At 42.8% G+C, this 22013-nt stretch overlaps 1 protein-coding gene across 2 annotated transcripts in view; it reads right to left on the bottom strand.

The window, feature by feature from the left end:
* Znrf3 (zinc and ring finger 3) overlaps positions 1-22013 on the bottom strand; it is a 153343-nt gene that overhangs the window by 5057 nt on the left and 126273 nt on the right. For both annotated transcript variants that reach the window (XM_004628034.2, XM_023711576.1), the window contains exons 3-6: positions 4515-4589; positions 3907-4038; positions 2191-2298; positions 1102-1269 (exon numbers count right to left, since the gene is read on the bottom strand). In XM_004628034.2, the coding sequence (XP_004628091.1) occupies positions 1102-1269; positions 2191-2298; positions 3907-4038; positions 4515-4589 (483 nt within the window). The remainder of the gene's footprint in view (positions 1-1101; positions 1270-2190; positions 2299-3906; positions 4039-4514; positions 4590-22013) is intronic.

The raw sequence follows: 22013 nt of genomic DNA, 5'->3' as shown, positions 1-22013 counted from the left end.
CAGTAACACTCAAATTAATATCTGACACTGTGCCTCGTCGGGTACTAAAGAGATCTACCTATATTTTCTCACATAATAGTCAGTGTCAAGCCCATATCACAAATGTAGACACAGAGAATAAAGTCACCTTTCCAAGTTCACAAAGTTAAAAGACTTCACCTGAGCAAGGGTTAGAGCTGAGGCAGTCTACCCCACAGCTCATGCAAGAATCTATTATTTCAAAAGCTTCTGTACAAATTTATTTTCATTCAACCATTTAAAAAGCAGTGGAATAGCTTTATCAAAGGTGCATCAAATGCCTGAAATTCTCAAGTGGTTTGCTTTTTGATTCCCTAAACTGTATGTACAGATGCATCCATTCGAACAGAGATCAAGCAGAGTTAGCACTCAAAATGTTGCCAACAAGTGATTCTGGTGAACAATCTGTGCTGTTCATGGTCCTGTTCTTTTGTTTTGTTTTCTGAGACAGGGTCTTTCATGAAGTTCAGGCTGACCTTGAACTCACTATGTATCCCGGGCTGGCCTTGAACTCATGGCAATCTTTCTGTCTCAACCTCTCCCGAGTGCTGAGATTATAGGCATGAGCCACCATGCTGGGCTCTCATGGTTCTATTCTTGCAATTTTTCTGAATGACTGAAACTTTCAAAATAAAAGAATATGGGGGACATCAAATTCCTTGTCTCTTTGCAAGTAAAATATACCAATTAATATAGTCTTCTTTTTTGGGGGGGTTTACTGGGGCTCAAACTTGGGACCCTGTGCTGGCCAGGCAGGCACTTATGCCACTGAGCTATCACCCCAGCCCTAGAGTTTTCAAAAGAACTATTCAAAAATAGTCAACAAATGTGAATGTTCTTAAACCCAGACTTTTTCCATTCAACTTTTGAAGTCACCTACATTCAGTGTAGTCCTCTAGAAAGTGTTATGGCCCCCACCCTAATCCCAGGAGAAACAGTGAGAACATTTCAGGCCATCCATTCTCATATGCTCCTGTCCTGTTCGCTGCTGTAAGGCTATAGGAAAAGACTGTGGTCCTCGGTGCTTCTTGTTGGTCTGTCTACCTCCTCCCCGCCCACTACTGGCCCTGCCTTTGCCACTACCTCTCCATCAGTGTACTTCTCCAGGCAGATGGCACAGTCAGATGTGGAGCTGCTGCTGAGGGTATCCAGGGCCCCACAGCTCCCCTCTCGGCGCCCCTTGGTCTTAGAGTTGAACTTCCTGGTTTCCATCTTCTCTAAAGCCTGCACAGCCAGCCTGTTCATGGAATTCTGCATGGCAGAACATGGTCAGTGTTAGAGTCTGGCACACATTAGCAGTAGTGGTCAACCCCAGTGCTATGACACTTGACGTGCTAGGACAAACACTAGGCTTCATCCAGCCAGAAGAGATTTCTGAGCATCACTCTGAGATATCAGATTGCCATAGCACACATTTTCCAGACTCCTGAAGGGCCCATGACACCAGCCCAGGTTTTCCCCAAGTGGTCTAGCTTTTAAAGTGAAGCCAGGAAATTTCCTTCAATTTCTTAACTACACTGCTTCCCAAAGGTTCATCCTAGATGTTGAAAGAAGCTGTGAGGGTAAATGAAACAATGCATGCGACCTTGGCCTCAGGCACACCTGACGTAGTGGATAAACATCAACCCCTGATCTGCAGGGTGGCCCTTCAAGCCTCATGAGAATGTAAACAATTCTCTTCTTTAAAGACCACTAGCATCTCTCTCCTGAGATGTCTCAATACCATGCATCTCAGACGGAGTTCTGCTTCCTGTTTCATCCTTCTCGCTATACTCTGCTCCCCAAACTTTCTTCTAAGCACACAATGATGTGCTGGTTGGGGCACTACTGTGGTTACTTATTTGTCCAGAATCACTGAGAGGGCTTAGCAGATTCAGACTGGATTTAGCAGGTTGGTGCAGGGCCCAAGACTGCATCTCTACCAGGCTCCCAAGTGCTGCTGATGCCCTGGGCTATCTGAGAAGCAATGCAATGGGGTCTCCTGGAACATTTATTTAAACATTTCTTCTGATAAAGCATCTACAATGGAGGGCCTTTATAGGCCTGCCTTTTGGAACACTGAAGGCTGTACAAGACCAGTCGGGCACTCAGACCCTCAAATGGTGGCCTGACCACAACCCTGACTCTCACCAGCAACGGGGCAACCAGGTCAACATTCTGGAGCTGCTTTACCTGACGTCGCTGATTCAGCTTGATTCTGACAAGGAAGATGAGGGAAGCTAAGGAGACAAGCACAAAGAAAGCCAGGAACATGCCCATGTCGAAGTATTCGATGGGTTGCTGGAACAGAACAGAAACACAATCTCAGCCACTCTTCATCCTGGTAATTGGCACACATGGGCTGCTGGGCCTTCTTGGGACTAGGGCTGGTGGAGCCGGGCAACAGTCCCCTCAGTGTGTAAGAAAGTACTAGGGCTCAGTTCAAAAAAAAAAGCATGTTCTCTGGTCCCAGGGAGTACTCTGGTCTGGCTGGGGTTGGCCTACAGTGCTTTCTGCCAGACTGCCCAACAGTCAAGGGGACCTGGACATTGGGCTTGTGGTGCATTTTATAATCTCAGCGCTCAGGAGGCTGAAGCAGGAGACTGCTGTGAGTTTTGAGGCTAGCCTGGGCTACATATGGAATCCAATGCTAGCTTGAACTGCATAGTGAGACCTGTCTCAAAAAACAAAAAACAAAACAGCCTGGGCCTCCATGGGCTATAGCACAAAGTTTGTTGTAACCACTATAAAAGGCCTTTCCAAACAAACACAAATAATCACATTTATGGGACAAAGGAGTGTCATGTTTTAAGGGAACAGTGATTACTAACCATGTAATTAACTGTTTACAGCGACTCAGAAAATTGTATGCTGCTTCCACAAAAACAGCTTCCACTACAATGAATCATATTTACCAAAGAGGTTTTTCTTCCTTTAAAGAGCCCAGCAAGTCGATTCTGCAACCCCCCCGCTGCAGCTTTAGTTCTTGCCTTTTCCCTCACAGCACACTAGCACACTGCCTCCTACAGCCTGAAGCTGTCTCACCAAGGACATGCATGTAGTCAGTAGGAACAGAGCTTTACAAACAAGTTGCTCTACATATTCAGATACTTAGCACATGTGTAAGAACCATTCTACATGTAAATTTTCCATTATTTGGGAGGAGGAAACAACTCTAGGAACATGGGGTACCAACTCCATATTCCTAGAATCCTCCAACTTGAGGTTAGGATTGGAGATGACAGGCAAGTGTTAATGACCAGCAGCGTCCCTTCAGCACACTGAAGAGAAGTCCAAGAACTGTTGGTCAGCCATGAAAGTTAATCCCAGTTGAAAGCTAACTTTTCCTATGAGCTGGGAAGTCTTGATAAAATAATCTTCCCTCTAGGAAGGAATACAGGCCTTTTCTCTAGTGCTTAGGTCAAATGGAAAGCTGGGCACAGTAAGCCAAATGCTGAGTCCATTTCTCCTCAGTATGCCTGACCCTCGGGGAAGACAGGATAGGAGGAGGACAAACGAGAGGTTACCAACTAGAATGCCAGGTGGGAGAGACCATAGACTGACTTTTTAAGCCCAAAGCATCTATTTCTGGTATGTCTGTTTTCAAATCCCCTATAAAGGAATATAGGTGAAATTTCTTCCTAGTTTCTGCCCTGTAGGAGAACACAACCTGTAGGAACCAAGGGTAGACTGGCATTTTATTTTATTTTGTAATATATGTACATATATATATTTTGGTACTAGGAATTAAATTCAGGATCTTGCACTTGACAGGCAGGCACTGTGCCACTGAACTATATCCCTGGTCCACACTGGCATTTTAGATAGAAAGCCCAAAGCCTAAAGGAAACAGGCACAAATAGTAGCAGGGAAACTTCTGGGCCTGGGCTGGCTAGCTAGAGCACTCACTCGAGGAGGGCGGTGCTGGATCCTTGCTCGAGCCACTTTCTGTTTGTTGACAATGTTCATCAACTTGATGGCATCTGTACCCTTCACATATACCACTGGTCTCTTAAGTGGATCTTCTGAGCCTTGGTTTAGCTGAAGAAAAGAGAGCTCTGGTTAAAAGATGAGAGAGAGAGAGAGAGAGAGAGAGAGAGAGAGAGAGAGAGAGAGAGAGAGCGAGCGCGCGCGCAAGTGAGCGAGCGAGTGAGAGAAAGAGACAGAGAGAGAGAAAGTGGGGGAAGGCAAGAAAAAGAAAAGCGTTGAAGGGAAAGAACATCAAATTCTTGTCTAAAAATCTTTGAAGCCTGGGGGTTCCTAGAAGAGCAAAACTTACTATAAGATAGGCTGGGCAGGCTGCCATCCCAAAAGAGTATTTGAAAATGTCCCCCATTCCCAGCTCTCTGGCTCTTAACCACCCTCAGTACAGCATCCTTGGGTATGATGTTCAAATTCAGATCTCTTCAGCAGGCAAGGGGAAAGGCTCCAACATGAGAGTGACATGATTGTGGACAGCCAAGCTAACTAACGGAAGTGACTCTCTCAGGGAGACCGCAGGATTGGTATAGGTTCACCTGGTCAATGGCTTCTGGGTTTTCAGATACATCAAAGATGACTGCAGTAGCTCCCCGCTGCACTGCTCGCTTGGCCTGCAGGAGTGAAAAAGAGCAAGTTGGCAACTTTGATCTTCTCACTTTCCTAATGCTAGCCTTTGAGATCAGGCCTGTAATGCAGATTTTGACAGCAACAAACTGAGGTAACTTTATGCAAGTTACCCAACTTTCCTAAGCCACTACTTTATCATCTGTTAAAAGGGGGATAATACTACCTACCTTATGTGTTATCCAAGATGTAGATGAATTAGAATAAGTAGAAATAGGTAACTGATTACTCAGTAAGTCTTTCTCTTCCTAATCAACCCAAATATTGAAAATTATAGATAAACTAGCTTCCTAGTCAGCAGAGAGATATTAGTTTTAGTATTTTCTGCTATGAACATAGAGCTCCTGGCAACCACAACAAATGCTTTTAGTTCATCTCTTAGGGTTCTTTCTTCCATCCCATGTCATCTAGTGAGAACAGCATGCTGACTATCTCTGAATGAACCTCAAAATGGTCAATTTTAGTAAGTGACACAAGTTGAAGACCTTTGGAGACGCTATGGGTGGGGGAGAACCTATGAGAAATAACTGTAAATGGGGATTTAGAGCACTTGGCTGCCAAACCTGGCTGCACATCAAAAACCACTTGGGAAGTTTGTAAAAGCAGATTTCCTGGCTCAAACCACAGAGACTGATTCAGCAGGCCTGGAGTCAGGCCCAGGAAACTGAGTTCTATAAGCTTTCTAAGGGATTCAAATGATTCAACCACTTGTGGAACTATAGATCAGAGAGATGAGACTAGAAGGTTCAAAAAGGAATGAAAAGTGACAAGGTTTTTCTTTTTAGGGTTGTGGAGCATGGGGAGGATTCCTTTCCTAAGTAACCTTCAATTTCACGTCCAGCTAAGTTAGAAATAAAGTAGAAAGTGTGGAAGAAAAAGCCTTAAGGCAGCCCCTTGCTTTTAGGAGTCTGAATCTTGTTAGGGAAGTGATTTCTCTAAAATATGTAGGAGGAACAAAACCCAACACTGGCATGCTGTGTGCTGGGAGACGATGGCTTAAAGGTCAACCGAAAACTGTGAAACAAAAAAACAAAACAAAACAAAACACTGTGAGTCCATGTGCTTAAAAATAAAATCTGATTTCTTTCCACAGGAATTGTCACTTTATTGATTGAGAAAGTACAGCGGTCTTGAACCTGGCTAGACCAATAATTATCCTTGCCCACTAGAGGGCAGGCTCAGCCCACAGCTTTTAAGCAGCTCTCTGGCACTTGGTACCAAATGCACAGGACCAACCAAAATACCAGCTTCAGTGACGGCATGCATCTTAGTTTAAGAAAGCTTTGACACCTGGGTGCTATGCTCAAGAATCTGTCCTTGTACAGCAGGCTCTCACTGATATTGGATGTATTCAAAGCTTCTGCCGATGATGCTGCCCCACTGTTTTCGCTCACAGTCGAGTCTGAGTAAGTTAGCTTTCAACTGGGATTGATTTTCACAGCTGACCAACAGTTCTTGGGCTTCTCCTCAGTGTGCTGAAGGGATGCTGCTGACCATTAACACTTGCCTGTCATCTCCAATCCAAACCTCAAGTTGAAGGATTCTAGGAACATGGGAGTTGTTACCCCATGTTCCTAGAGTTGCTTCCTCCTGCCAAATAGTAGAATAGTCACATGTAGAATGGATCTTTTACATGTGCTAAGTATCTGAATACACAGAGTATTAGCAAAGTTAATTAGCAAAGATCTGTTCCTACTGACTAAATGCACAGGGGCTATTCCTGGACAAGTTACTGAATTTCTTTCTTCATCTTTGCCTCAGTCTCTTCAGCTACAAAAGAGTACCTATGGCACAATGACTGTCCCTTCCACTTCCAAGTCTTTGCAGTTCAACTGGGAATCCAGAGTACTCAGAACTGGAATGGACCTGTCACTTCCCTCTGGCACAGGAACATTGGTGGCACAGTTGAGAAAGAGGCAAGGTGACATTGCTTTCCTCCTCCCTTAAGATGTTTCGCTTTGTGTTTTCTAAGGCAGGATCTGGTACATAGCCCAAATTGGCCTCAAGCTCTCAGCAATTCCCCTGCCTCAGTCTCCCGAGTGGTAGGATTATAGATGTGTACCATCATACCCAGCACCTCCCTTAAAATCTTCAGGCCCACAGACCTCTCTCGGCTTTGATCAATAGCTCGTGGACTACAGAGGTAACAATGAGTAAGTGCTTAAGTTTTCTGCTCAGGTCTTCACAAATCCTTCCACAGACAAAGAAAGAAAACAGAATTCTCATTCTTCATTTGGCTCAATCTATGATTAAGCATATCAAACAGCAGTTGCAGGGAAATGTGTGTTCAGATGTGTTCAGAGGGGGCACCTCCTGCTTTGATGCTGGTGCATCTGGGGATCTGTTAGCCGGAGGATGAAAGGCTGCACAGGACCTGGGATAAAGACACTTTCCTGGAAATGCACCCCAAGGAATTATGGAGCCAAGTAGCCTCCCTCAGGCTTCCAGGCATCCCTGCTCCCTAAGAATGTGGAAGTCTGAAGAATCTGGAGGCTCCAGATGGGGCATGAGGACTTGGGACAAGCATAGCAGCCTCTTGTTTTGGTGGTAATGGGGTATGAACCCAGGTCTTCATGCATGCTAGGGAGGTATACGCCCACTGAGCTATATCCCAGTCCCCTAAAAGAGGTTTTAAAACAGGTGGAGAATATGTTTAAATCCCATCTGCAGCTTGATTTAGACACACCTCGACCAGGGTAATGTACAGAATCCAAGAACAAATACTGTATTTAAGAAACACTTAATTCTCAGTTTACTTTAAAATTATACTTAATGTAAGCTTCTATTAAAGTAAATTTGTATTTCCTGCACATGCCAGGACTGGATAGGAGGGGAGTTAACCCAGGATCCTAGTAGAAACCTGCCTGTTAAAAACCAGTTTAGGATTTTAAAATAGTTTGTGAATAACCTATATTCAGAAAATGACACCTCTATTATATTATTCCCAAAGCAAATTAAGAAATAAAGAATGCTGGTTACAAACACAGAACAATGTCCCCCTTGCTCCACATTTTCAGTTTGAAAACTTGCTGAAAATTCTATGAACAAATTTTCATAAAAATATAGCGAATGCTGCTGTCAAGTACTATCCAATGGAAAAGCAGGCTCATAAAAACATCACTGAGTGTTCTTACCCAATTTATCCATCAGATCTGGCACCAAGAGACTTCTGGCTCTTCCCCAAAGTCAAAAAGACTATGAAGTAAATTTTTTAAATTGATTTAAAAAAGGACATCAAGGCAGCCACAATAGCACAAGTGAAGACACAAAAGAGGACTTCCAGCGCTGTGTCAAGAAGTGGCAATAATAAAAGTATGTTCAAAATGAAGGGGGATATTCTCAAGGGGGTTAAGTGGCAATGTGTCTTTTACTGTAATAATTTTTTAAAAATTTAAACACTGTGTTTTTAAAAATTACACCTCATACTGGTCATGTAACCACCAGGAAGTATATTTATAGAGTCACACAGTGTCTAAAACTCTCAAATAAAGCTCTTTAAAAGCAAGAATGCAGAGGATGCAACTTGGTGGATGTGGCTAGGAGGTCACTGGTAACTGGGTTACATTCTCACAGGCAGTTATCCCTAAAAGTGTACATAGACCAGAGTAGAAGGAAAAGCAAGAGAAGGTTGTGACGATAGAAAAGAGGTGTGAAGTCTTGACAAAACTCAAGTAGCAGCCAGTCAAAGTCCTTGCCTGGGTGACCTTGGCAGGCCCTTTTCATAAAATTATCTTCATATCCTTTTCAGCTTTGCAGGACAGGGCAGGTAAGACCAGTTTTTGGTATCCAGAAAGAAGCCTGGGGCAGAATGCTGAATTCAAGCTTGTCTTAGTCCTTTATTTATCTTTCCAAGACTGCAAGACCCAAGAGTAGACAATGTCCACAGCCACTAAGACGAGTAACAAAAGAGCAAGCATACTTACAAATGCATTTTGCAAAGCACACTAATGAATCCTTAGTACACAGGGCTAGACTGAGTTGGCTTTTATCGCTCCTTTGGTAATGCAATAAATATTTATTAAAAATGTATAAAGCCAGGAGTGATGGTGATAATGGTAATCCCAGCACTCTGGGCATCTGAGACAAGAGAATCACAAGGCAGTTTAGTGAGACCTTGTCTTAAAAAAAAAACCCAAAAACCTGTTAGGGATGTAGCTTGGGCCAAAAATCTTGGGTTTAAACCCCAACATCATGAAAGAAAGAAAGAAAGAAAGAAAGAAAGAAAGAAAGAAAGAAAGAAAGAAAGAAAGGGAAAAAAGGGAAGCAAAGGAAGGAATGGATGGGAAAGGGAAAGGGAAAGGGGATCTTGTACATGTGCCTCCAGTCATACTTTTTGGTTACTGCCAGTAAAAAGAAAGTGTTTCCTGACCATGGATGTGGTTTTCTTACCAGGAAGTACTTCTATCAATAAGATTAAGCCTGGACAGTCCCAATACAAATGGGGTATTCTAATGAGAATAGTTTCATCACTACTGTAGGTGGTAAAATACAAAACCTAGAGTCTAGCAACAAGGAATTCCACTTAGGAAAGGACCTGACCTCTCTGTTGGGTGCAGTAATAGCCTTCACTTGGGGCTCATACTTACCCAACACCTGTTCCCTGAAGCTTCTGAGACAGACTCTTTTTTTGGTTTATTTCCCTGTCCCCTCATCATGCATGGATACAAAGTCCCCAGTGCCTAACCTTTACTGTAGGAATATGTAGATAGAATATAGTCTTAATAGGAAATAACCTACAAGGCAGCAGAAAATCTCTTTTGTCCCCTATTCCTAATCATAGGACAATCAAGAAAGTATGGATTTTAGAGGTATTTTTTTTTTAAAATAGCAATTCCTTTTTTAAAAAATGTATTTAGCACAGGGTGTACAGGGTCTCACTACATAGATTGGACTCGTAGTGATCCTTCTGTTTTCAGCCTCCCAAGCACTGGGATTGCAGGCTTGAGCCACCATGCCCATGGTCAACCAATGGCTCAGCATGCCCCAGGGGTAGGACTGGCAAGGCTTATGGTGCCGTGGATTAAACCCTTGTACCTGCGCTCTGCCTAAGCAGGCACTTTAGTCCACTAAGCTATCTGGCTGGCCCCTAAAGGTATTTAATTTAATTTTATTTATTTATTTTTGGCGGAACCATGGATTGAACTCAGGCTCTTGCACTTGCCTGAGTGGCAAGCACTTACTCTACTGAGTAAGTACCCCTCCTAGAGGTACTTTAAAGACATGTCTTTGACCTTCTATGGGAAAGTTATGACATATTAGGGATACATATAGACTTTTTTGATCTATATTGAATATAATCTTGTACCCTGCTTTTTCTAAATACTTATGTTTCCAAAAAGTTATTAAAAATCATTTACAATTTTTTCCTAGTGCTTGCCCCTATAAATACTTTTACTGGCAGTGATACAGTCTTCATGTTCTCTAATTTATTTGTTCATGTATTTTTTTTCCTCCTGATATTCTGATTTTTTTAGTTTTTAGTTTTTTTGGTGTTTTTTTTTTTTTTTTTTTTTTAAATAGGGTCTCGCTATGTAGTTCAAGCTAGCCTTGAACTTTTTCTGCTGTCTGAGAGATAGGATTACAGGCATGTACCACTAGGCACAAGAGAAATAATGTCTTTTTATCCAAGTAAACTGCCATGTGGGGCTCCGTGGACATACCAGCAACTTAACCCAAAGAAGCATAAATCATGATTGGGTGTAGAGCTCAAGTCCAGGGCTTGGTTCCCATGATTGAGCAACAGTGTTCTACTTCAGCTTGGATCCCCCACTTTCTTCTCCAGCGATTTTAAAGAAAAGCACACCGCCTGGCTGTCTGTGGGTCACTTCTTGCTCAGGAAAATGTGAGTACAGGGGTCCTTACCGTGGACCTACCTTTCTATACCTTAGGCTCCTTCCCCAAGCAGATGCACCTTGCCCTCCCAGACCAGAGGGCAAGTAAAAATCAGTCATTCGCCCTTACCCCTGTACTTAACTGCTTGCCAAGTTACACTGATTTTGTCTTCCAAACCCATCCGTTGTTTTTCTATTTCCACTGCTACCATCCTGTAACCTGTGAGTCACAACCACATTCTTCCTTGGGGACTCCTGGCCCACACTGCCCCCAGAGCAGCAGAGGAATCTTTCTAAGTCATAGACCTAACTTGCCTGTTTTCCTCAACCATCCCTGCCCTGCTTTTGGGTCTAGATCTGATCTCCTGCTTCCTGTTTCCAAACTCACCACTCTAACTCCTGCTTTTACCACTGAGCTTCTTTTCTATTAATTTTCTGGACCTACTTCCTGCCCACTACTTACACCTTGCCCACAGCTTACCTTTACCTCTTCTAAGTCTCCTTCAGCCCAAGAGGGGTGTTATTCTCATAGACGGGATTCCCTGCAGTCTTCCTCTGGTTCTGTACTACAGCACACATGGCATCATGCTATGATAGTTGACTTCAAATGCTTCCCTCACTAGAGGGCAGCCTGTGTGTCAGGCTTTTTTCCTGCTGAATTCTCAGAAACCGGCAAAGGGCCTGGCACTGGTAGATGGCCAACAAATGTTTGTTGCTGAACCTAAAAAGGATCTGCTTTTACCACAGGGGTGAGTGTCACAGGCTTGAGTCCTGCTGCTCCCAGCACCCACTACAGCTCTCTCCTGGCCAATTGATCTCATTCCATCAACTGTTGATCAGGTTTTCTCTACCAGATCTTCCCGATACTCAATATTCCTCCCACTTCAGAATTTTAGGATTTGGCTTCTTATTGAGCATGCTGATTTTACTGTTCTGTTTGCTAATGGGAGTTTTTGACTGGTCATTATCTCCAAGGGGCATTTTTGTCTTTGGTTAGCCTCAACCTGAGGTACTCAACATGGCCTGTGGTAGACCTTGCCAAAGCATTAAGTTTCTGGGCATGCTCATCTCCAGAGGCAATAGCTTTTAAAAAACAACTCATACACTAAACAGTGTGTTTTTCCTCCTCTCTGGAGGAATTGAAGCCTCCTTTAGTGCCTTCACCAAAGAAAAACCAGCCAAGACAGTAAGATAGTTGTGGTGGCATATCCTGTAATCCTAGCACTCTTGAGAGGCTGAGGCAGGAAGATCACAAGAGAGAGGGAGAGAGAAAGAGGGAGAGAAAGAGACAGACAGAAAGCTGACTTTTCTTGGCCTAGAAATACATATCCACAACTGGATAAGGAAGCAGGATCCTGGCTCCACTCTCCACATCAGGTGTGATCTGTAGCATGCTGGAAGCAGATTCTACATAGCTTTAGAACACCCTAACCTAATGGTGGCTTAATTTAGGGTAACCAGAGACTAAATCACTACTTTGAAAGACTCATCCACTAAGTCCTGACCCTACATAAATGCAGGGCAGCAATAATAAGCCCTGCTTTTGTTACTGTCACCGCTACCACTCAGCCTGCACTTGTATCCAGGGAGGGGTGAGAGACTGTTCACACTGATGGACACCAACCAGCCAGGCCCAAGACTGGCCATGCCCAATGCTCAAGGTCTCCTTTCAGCAGGTCCTTCCCTGCCCCAAAGAGCTGAGCTCACTGAGTTCTTTTATGCCCCACCCCCCAACCACAAAGTAGACTTTAAACTCTTACTCCTCACTTTTTCCTTTCCTCCTCCCCAAATTCTTCACTTAGTAGTGACCACCCAGGCACCAGGCTTGCACATTCTGGTCAGCTGCTATTCCCTGAAGCATGAGTCACTGCACTACATGGGACACTCACGCCAGGCAAGGGGCTTACAAGGCCAGTCTCACCAAAGGCACTATTTTCCTACAGAAACCTTTCATTCCATAGGAAATGAAGTCACACACCAGAGCACACTGGTAAGAAAAACCTGGTGCCAAGAAGGGGGATGTTAGAAAGGGGGAAGGAAAATAGACACAAATCACCAGGAAGACCCAGCACTCAGGTACTTTGTATTGTATCAGAGTGGGGGTGAACTTTAAAAAAACCTGTTTTCTTTTAAAATATATACAACATACACAATTTTATCAAGTGAAACTTATATTTCTAGTTTACTTTCAGGACTTGGAGCCCCTATTTTACTGCCTAAAGAAGACCAACACACAAAAACTGCCCCAAAAGTAAAGAGGGGTATGGCAAGAGGCCTGGGTTACCAGGCAGGCAGGTCACTTCCAGGGGTAGGAGGTGAGGGTGGGTGGCACAGTGCTGCCTGTTCCTCTGGCTCCTTGCTCCGGAGCTTGGCTGCAGCCTGGCCTGACCTTCCAGGTTTCCCTGGCAGGAGATCAAAGCACCAAAGCCACAAACACAGCTCAGAACTCTGAGGCCCTGCGGCCAACACCCGCCTCATGGTCCCCCCCCACAGGGTTCCTCCTCCCCCTGCACCCCTCCCTCTGCCTCCACCCCTACTCCTCAGCCCATCCCCCCACCCCTTGCCTTGTTTCTCCATGCCCCACCTCCATCCAGGAGCCAGTCTTTGGGGTGTGCTCCCATCTGGCTTTCTCTTAACCCTCACAAGCAACCCTCCCCCACGATCTGGCCACACTCCTCCCTACCAGAAGATATTTCTTATTAAAGTCATTAAGCCTCTAAAAGCTCCAGAGTGAAGATAGTACATTTTAAGTCATAGTTAATATGCTGATATATTTAGGAAACATGCAGCGGGCAGAATTCTGTGGTTAAGTTAGTGGTTAAATCTGTTTAAGTTTAAACAGTGTTATTTATTCTCAAAATATGTAGGAGCCCTACTTAATTTTTCCTAATTAAAGGAACAGAAGAAGAGGTGGAGTCCACAGAGGTGTCCAAGGAGGCCCACTGCACAGGTTGGTACCCTTTTCACAAGCCGAAACTACTTGATATCAAACGGAAATGCATTTCCCTAGATCTTAATCTTAAATACAGATTTTTAGATCACGTCCAAGAAACACAATGATCCTTTTTGTTTTAACACCTGACAAGGAGCACCAAAAGCCCAGGAGAGCCGTCCACACCCTCCTGTTCCATCGATACTGCTGGATGAAGAATGTTACGGAAAACCAGCTGCAGAACTGGCTCTGCCTGGGAGAGAAAGTTGGAAGAACCTGGAAATTATGTTGGGTTGAGTTTCCCTAAGTTGCACTTCAGGCCAAATCTTATGAGGTCAGCAACTACAGACTTCAAAAAAGACCACTGCCTTCTATACTTACAGTAATTAATTAATATAAACAAGTGTTAATTAGGTGGCAGAATCAAGCTTAAATAGGAACAACAGGACCTGCAAAGTCTGAACACCCTACAGCCATTCTTTGGAGTATGTGAACGTGATGGTGGTGGTGCTGGTGCGACAGAAACTGAAGGCTGAGCTCTCAGCAGTGGTCTTGGTTCTGATGTTTGGTCCACTGAGGAGGCAACTGGGGCGTAGGAAAATAACCATACTTCAGCCCCACCCATAGAAGATGACAGCTGGATGTTTGTGGAATGGAATCCCAGCAGCAATATTTTTGTAAAAGTTTTTCAGTTAGTTTTAAAATTCAGGTAGGGCAGAGAACCACTGATGTAACTCAAAACCGCACAGAGCCTCTGCATGAATGTCTAAGGCCCTTTATAGAGTTAGTGCCATAAAGCGGTTGGACTAGTAGAGCCTAGAGCTACCTAACTGGTACCCACAACAGTATTTAGGATAAGATAAGGGGAGGTACTACAAAATTCCTAAATCAGGTGGTAAACAGATTTTTTTCTTAAAAAAGGATTAACCTGATTGTATAATTTTCTTACTTTCATGAAGAGGGAGGTCCACTATGTAGATAAAAACTTCTGTATGCCTGAAGCAGGGCTGGTGCCAATATCTGTGGAGCTTGGGACAAGGGCTAACAAAACATTAAATACAATATACAGTATCCTGCTCTCCTATCTTAACATGCACACCTTTGTAAGAGACCTCAAAAGCTAAGTTCAAGGTAAGGCTTTCCTAATTCCGCACAGTTCTTCACCCTGTGGCCAGAGGCTTTAGAGGCTGGATCTTAAAGCCTGTCCTACCCCGTGCCTTGTTCCAGGGCAGTACTGGCTGGAAGCACAAGGTTCTAAGAAGAGGAAATAAGGAAAGGACAATACTTATTACTGCACATGGCAAGGCACTCAGCGCTTTCTTATGGACCTGAATGTGCACAGCAGATCTACATGGGAGGTGTCATTGGCCCCCACTTTACAGTTGGAGGCTCCAAGGTTACAAAACTTGTCCACAAAAAGCTGGCCTCAAAGCAGAGAGATGGCATGTGACCTAAGCCTCTCTCCATAATCCTGGCCCAGAGAAATAGTCATCTAGTCCCAAGAGTTTCTAAAATCAAGATGGAACCGTTAGGTGTGGTGTGCACACCTATAATCTCAGAACTTGGGAGGCTGAGGCAGGAGGAACTCCATGAATTTGAGGCCAACCTGAGCTACACATTGAGTTCAAGGCTGGTCTGAACTGCATACTGAGACCCTCTTTTAAAACAATCAAGATGAAAAGGTATACACCTACATGAATGCTGAAACTCACACTACTGTATTAAAAGTTTATACGTCCCTGTATTAACACTACTGTAGTCACAGTTTTAACTGTATACGTCCCTGTACCACAAGGAAATTCCAAACAGTTCTTCTCCTATTTGGACTCCCTTGTCAAACGTCACGCTGCTCAATTAATAGGAGGACCTTCCTTCCCACCTTGCCCAGCACACTGCACCATATCTAGCCCGCCCTGGGAGGTGATGGGCCCAAAAGTTTTTCTACTTTTGCACAGGTCAGCAGCTTGAGAGCTCCTGTGTATTTAATCAGAGGAGAGGGTTTATTTCAAAGGGTTATAGCCATTGCCATTTTGGTCAGTGCAGGCTCACAAATAGTATAATTTTCACCCTTTGTACTTCTTGAAGATCTGTTTCAAAATGTTTCTCTTTGTAACCTGTTGTGTTGACTCCCTTTATCTGAAACTTTCTATTACCACAGTAAGGTTTAAGAATGATGCTGTTTTATTTGTGATAGCCAAATCTTTGAAGCAACCAAAATGCCCGTCACCTGAGGAATGGATGAAAAAGATGTGGTGTTTTTATACAATGAAGTATTACTCAGCTATGAAGAATGATAAACTCGAAGCCTGCATATATAAGTGGATGCCACTTGAAGATATACTCATAAGTGAAATAAACTAGACCATCATGTGTAAATATTGTATAGTCCTAGTGTAATAACTAAAAGAAGAAATAAAAATTGAAAGGCATAACACAATTAAATGGAAAGCGAGAACTTAAGGGTTAAACAATGAGAGGGCAGGAGAAAAGTTAGGAAACATGGCAGGGACAAAACCATACATTTATATACACAAGATGGGCAAGGCCATAGTTCTAAGAATCTCCATCAGGTTTTTGAAACTAGCAGTTAATTGGTAGGAGTCTCACCCTGACTAACTATATATGCTGATAACTGTGAACCAAGCAACTGCACTGAGGATAGCAATGTGTAATACTAGGGCCATGCTTGGAAAGCCTGTCATTCTGGTCTTCTAAATGTTTCTAATGTCATATCAATTATTGCTATACTCTCTCTCTCTCTCAAATAAATATTTGTTTTAAAAAAGGTAATAAAAGAAAACAAGAGAGAAGAAAAAAATGTCATAGGATTGTCTGTTGTATATGGTTAGATTTCTAAATATCTGTGTAAAAATGTGTAATAGTTTATTTTTATTTTATTATTTTTTCCCACAATCTATAGAGATTTAAAGTTTAGCATATCAACGATTGTTGGAAAATACTTGTTCCATGTTATGTGGAAGGCATTTGATATTCAGACAGATAGTGATGTTAAGCAAAATACCTATGTTATAGGGTAATAATATCATTAAGCTTCTCTTCTGGAGGGTTAACAACCTAAGTTTGCAGTCCAAAAAATTAGAGAAAAAGAAGGGCTACAAGGATAGCCAATTTTTTGGCCCTAGCCCTTCAAGGTCAGTGAGGACTCAGGACATAAGAGAATCTGTACTGTAACATCCTGTAACTCAGTGGTGTCCCAAATTTTCTGTTCAAGGAGATTATGGGGCCACAGAGGAAAGTGATTGATGATGTACAGTAGGCCTAAGGAGAGTCACTTAAGAGAAAAAACATTCTCTCAGGCTTTCACAGAGAGCAAATTGGTCGAGAATGGCTGTGACTCATTCAAATGGCTGACACTGACAAAAGATCTACAAACTGCTATACATGGTTTCAGGGTAAATTCTGAGGGGACTTGACTGACCTTGGCAGATACAAAAATTACATTTCTTGTTATATAGGTCTTGCTTTATCTTGGTCTTAACCATCCAGCAGAAAAGTATAAAAATGAGGTATAAAAAGTAAAGCCATATTAATATGCGGAACTGTAAAAGCCTAAAGTCAACAACTTCTGACACTGTCAATTCCGTGGATAACACATTACTATTATGAACTATTGGACTATATTGGATTATTTTGCTGAATTTGTGTACCTACAAGATTTGAATAGCAATGGAACACTCATCTCTGACAAAGCTGAACAAAAAAAGGGGGATATAAATGAAGGTCCATTTTGTAGTGAAAAAAATATTTATCTGTATATACAAAATAGTATAGATATACAGCTACTTTCTCTTAGTTCAATGAGAAGATTTATACTAATAGTGTTTAGACAAGATATCATGTCTGCATCTTGTACTTTGAGTAACTACTATGAAAACGACAATATGCAATGTATTAATTATTGTAACTGTCCTACTAACCTGTTTTGAAACTGTCTCATTATTTTTTTTCCTCACTGCTATTTCTTTTTCAACAAAATACATGAATAAAAAAGAATGATGCTGTTTTATTATCCTTAACCCCACACCAAGACCATTTATAACAGCAAAAGAATCAAATCCCTTTCTTTAGGAATGGGCAGACACAAGACCCCTTCAGCCTTACTATTCTTATCTGGGTGTAATCAGTTTGCTAACATCCCACCAAAGTGGCCATGAGTCTTAAGGAATAAGAGCCTGAAGGTCTAGGACAGGAGGCCAGGCTGGACACCCAGTATTTTTTTTTTTAAAGCACCATCACAAAAGAAGGGTGGGGATAAATAAATAAATAAATAAATAAATAAGAAGGGTGGAGAGGGGAGCTGCCACTTCATACTGCTTGGGTTGGAATCCTGGCTCACCTTACTAGCTCTGTGACTATGAGAACACGATGAACTTTTCGTGCTTCATTTGCTCTTCTGTGCAGTGGGCACACTGAGGACATAACATTTACACTCTTGGGAGGACTAAGAAGGTACCTGATGCATACTAAGACTCCAGGAATGATCACTACATATATCCTCTTCTTTTGAACACAGTGCCTACTTTATGTGTGTCTGCTTTGGGCACCTGTCTCCTTTCCCTGTCTATTTGGATACAAGATTACTTTCCAGGAAAGACAGCAGAGGCACTTTCTCATTTCTCTTGCAAGTCCAGGACCTACACAAAACAGGCAGGCACTCAAGGGTTACGATGAAGTTATCTTATGAAGAGTCTGGGAAATTGACATGACTTTGTTGCATTTCATATACATGCACAAGTACCACAGTATCGGGCAAGAAATGATGCCATGGCATGAGACAGGCACCAGGTGTTCCGTCGGTCTCACCGGGGTGGTACACAGGAACACCTGGGAAGCCTGTGACTAGTTCTCCCTGGAGATAACTGAAGGGACCTAGTTGAATACAACTAGGCTCTGTAGGTCTGAAAGCTCTTCAGGTCAATTCTGATGTGTAATTAAGACAGATAACCACACGACCAAAATCCTTAGGAGATCAAAGAGGGAAAGAAGGTAGACTGAGACTGTCCTTTTGTTGTTTAGAGACAAGACCTAGCTATGTATTTCAGGCTGACCCTGAACTCACTATGTAACTGCCGGTAGGCCTTGAACTTGCAGGGATTCTCCTGCCTCAGCCTCCCAAGTGCTGGAATAACAGGTGTGTATCACTATAACTAACCAGTAGGAATGCCCTTCTTAACTCAATTTATCAATTCCTTGTTCCTCCCTTCCTCAAATGATCAAATTCCTTTCTTAGCTATATTTCTTGTTCTTGAGATACCTACTTCTGCTATTCTAACTCAGATTAAAGAAAGCCCCACTAAGAGAAAATGTGTTTCCAAGGTAGTAAATATTTGAGCTTTTTGTGCTGCCTGTAGAAAGGTATCCCCCTCAAAGTAGAAGTCTAGGTCCTTCACAAAGGCCTCATAGGGAATTACTAAAACAGGCATCCTGGTCACCAGCTTCTGCCAAAACAACTGGAACTAGCAGGTATGCAAATGCAGGGAGCACAAGGCTGCGAGAACAAAAAAAAGCACTCCTAAAAGCACTCCTAATGGGGTTTCACGGCCGATACCTGCCTCCTGGGTCCAGGCTTTCAGTTTCTAATCCACAGGAGTCCCCGGACCTTGCACAGGAGTCTCTACCCCCAGCAGAGCAAAGCAGTAAAACACAAGTTCCAGAAGCATTTTTGCAATAACAGGATGAAAAAACAAAGAGAAAGATGAAAATCTCAAGGACACTGTTTAATTTTGCTTTTTAAAAACATATTCCTTTTTGAATTAAGCCTTCAAACACACTCTAGGTTGAGGTTGCCAAGTCACAGAACTTGTGTGCCAACCTTCTGATACTCACTTCTCTGCAAAGTATCATGACATCTTTGTCACTGGTAGTACTTTTAGTGATGGGGACAGTGGTGTAGAAGGGGGCTACTAGCTATAGCAACCTGAGATCATGGCTTGTAAAACAACTGGTTATATTATAGAATCTAATTCAAAGAACAAGTATTATCATCTTGCTTATATAGGCCAAAAGGTAAAGGTCATTTCATTTGTTTTATTTTATTTTTTGAGACAGGGTTTCACTATGTAATACAGGCTGGTCTTGAACTCCCAGCAATCCTCCTACTCCAGCCTCTTGCCTGTTGGGATTACAGGTATGTGCTACTATACCTGGCAAGGTTGTTTTATTTGTACACTTATTTTTTCCCAAATACATTTCAGTCCTGGCCTCAACAGTCATCACAATAGTAGTAGTGATGATGGAAAGGAAAAGAGAAAAGTAGAAATAGACCTCAAAAGGACTTGCTCAGCCCAAGCACTGATGTTAGCTGTAGAAAAGGATGCTTCTGAGCTCCCTCCCAAGTGTGCAGAGTTCAGTAACAACTGTCACTAGTACTTCTTGCTCCTAGGTTCACAGCCCCGTTAAAGTCTCTTTGGGCTATGAAGCAGAGGCGAACAGGCAGTCTACAGGATTAAACAAATGGCACTAGACCACTAGAGAAACAATGGATCAAGCTCAATTCTGTGGCTCCCATGTTGAAGGATACTCAACACGGTCCTGAAATAGAGCAGCTTGGATGGGTGACATGTTATGAGCTGATGTGGTCCAGAAAGGGTTCATGCCCAGCATCCAAAATGAAAAGGAAGACAGAGCTGGCCAGAAGCTGAAGACATGGACGGTGGTGTAGACAGCAAACCCTACCAAGCAGCATGGAGGGAGAGGTGGGCCAAAGTGACACTGGGTACATGGCAGTTTTGTATCATGGTATACTCACAAGTCCAACCCATAAACCTTGTCACAGGTTAGTATCTACCTGTTCTCTTAGTAGCAGTTGGCAGGCCCAGAGTTTAGTTTCTAGTACATGACGTCCAAGCAGTCCCTGTGGTTTTGGATTACTACATCCAACCTCAACTGGTTGTCCTGTCAATGACACACCTCAGCAGTGCAAGAATACTGCCCTAGAGCTCTCCCTGAGCAAATGTTAAAATAGCTACTCAATATCAACACTCATCTCCACCAACAGATATATAGGCAATTACTGTTCAGGAAGGCAGAGTAAATTATAGTGTGACAGACTTTAACAGTGCAGAAAATGGGAGGAGGGCGTAAGTTAATGCCTTTAAAGTCATTACAATGAAAGACTATGGAGACTGAGCCACAGAAAGGTGGAGCTGGGCTGGATCACTTCCTTTGGTCAATAAGTAAATGATTCTGTCATTAAGAAAAGAACTTGCAAAGGAAGAGCTTAATCCCAGGAAAAGGAAGACTAAAAAGGTTACATTAAGTGAATCAGGGATAATCTCTATCAATTACCCAGAGCTTTTCCTGTTGGGAAAGTCTCAAAAGAACAGGAAAAGAGCAGGGTCATGATCCAGGGTGCTTAGGCTCTCTTTCACCATCCAGAGGTTGGCAGTCTGGTTGTGGATAAGAAGACAGAGATAAAACTGTAAGAGCCACATGACCCTTCAAAGCAGGCAGGTAACTACAGAGTATGCCAGCCCTGGCTCTACAGGCACCCAGCTTAAGGCAGGCATGAGAGACTAGCTGCTGTCACTTTAAGGGTAAACAAAAATGTATACTGCAGATGGCAAGGATATGTTTTGGTGAGTCAAATCCAGAAGGACTACAAACTCCATGAACTACTCCCTTTAAAGGTAAGAATTCCGGCCAGATGGTCCCATATGGAATAACCAAGCCAACTTCATCTGGCTGCAGAGCTTATATGGCACACTTGAGGACACTAAGCCTGCTTTTGCTGTCCTGGGGCATACGCAACACCTAAGGAGACCCAAGTCTGCTTCTGCCAGCCCAGAAACATATGCAGAACCCTGAAATTGGCCCAGGAGCCAATTAAGAGTCACTATCATCCCTTGTGCGAAGGGATCTCTCAGGTAACAATGAGCCTAGTGATGGTCCATCTGAATCAGGTAAATATCTCTTAGTTCTGGGATATGAAGAAAGCACATCTACTCCTATATCTAAGATTTACAAAAGGAGGATATACCTTCCAAGGTCACAAAATACTGGCACCCGGGGAGGTCATTCAGAGCTAACTGCATCCTGTTAAGCATGTACCTCTACTTCTTACAGACTTCCAAATGTCAAAGTTTTTGTTTGTGGAGAAAAATCAGAATTCAGTGGAATCCAATGTTAGCTTTTCAAAAATAGCTTTAAAATATACTAGTATGTTAGTAAAAATGTAAACACCATATGTACTATTTCAAGCAATCATTACTAGAACATTCCTATACCAAGCGATCTGAAGCCAAGTACTAAAGGAAGTGCTAGGGATTGAATCTATGGCCTTGCAGATGCTAGGCAAATTCCCCACCCCTGAGCCCCAACTCCAGCCCCTGTTCAAGAATTTTTTCTTCTTAGCACATGTGTATAGTACATGATGTTGACATTCCTGTAGGGAGATGATAAATAACACATTCTAATTCCCTTTTTCATCCTTTTTCCTTCTCCCATTCCTCCTCTACCTACCTATCTCTTGATCTCCTTCCTTTTTCTTTTTAAACCACATTTGCAGTATATAATGTTTACATTCTTAGTATGAAATTGGTACCTGTACATAATGGTGCTGGGCATCAAACCCAGGGCCTTGTACATTCTAGACTGCTACTAACTACTGAATTAAAGACCCAGCTTGC

This window comes from Octodon degus, unplaced genomic scaffold (genome assembly GCF_000260255.1).
Source record: "Octodon degus isolate 3935 unplaced genomic scaffold, OctDeg1.0 scaffold00021, whole genome shotgun sequence".
Classification (NCBI taxonomy): domain Eukaryota; kingdom Metazoa; phylum Chordata; class Mammalia; order Rodentia; family Octodontidae; genus Octodon; species Octodon degus.
Note: the sequence above shows the minus strand (reverse complement) of the source record. Positions and strands in the feature narration are given on the sequence as shown.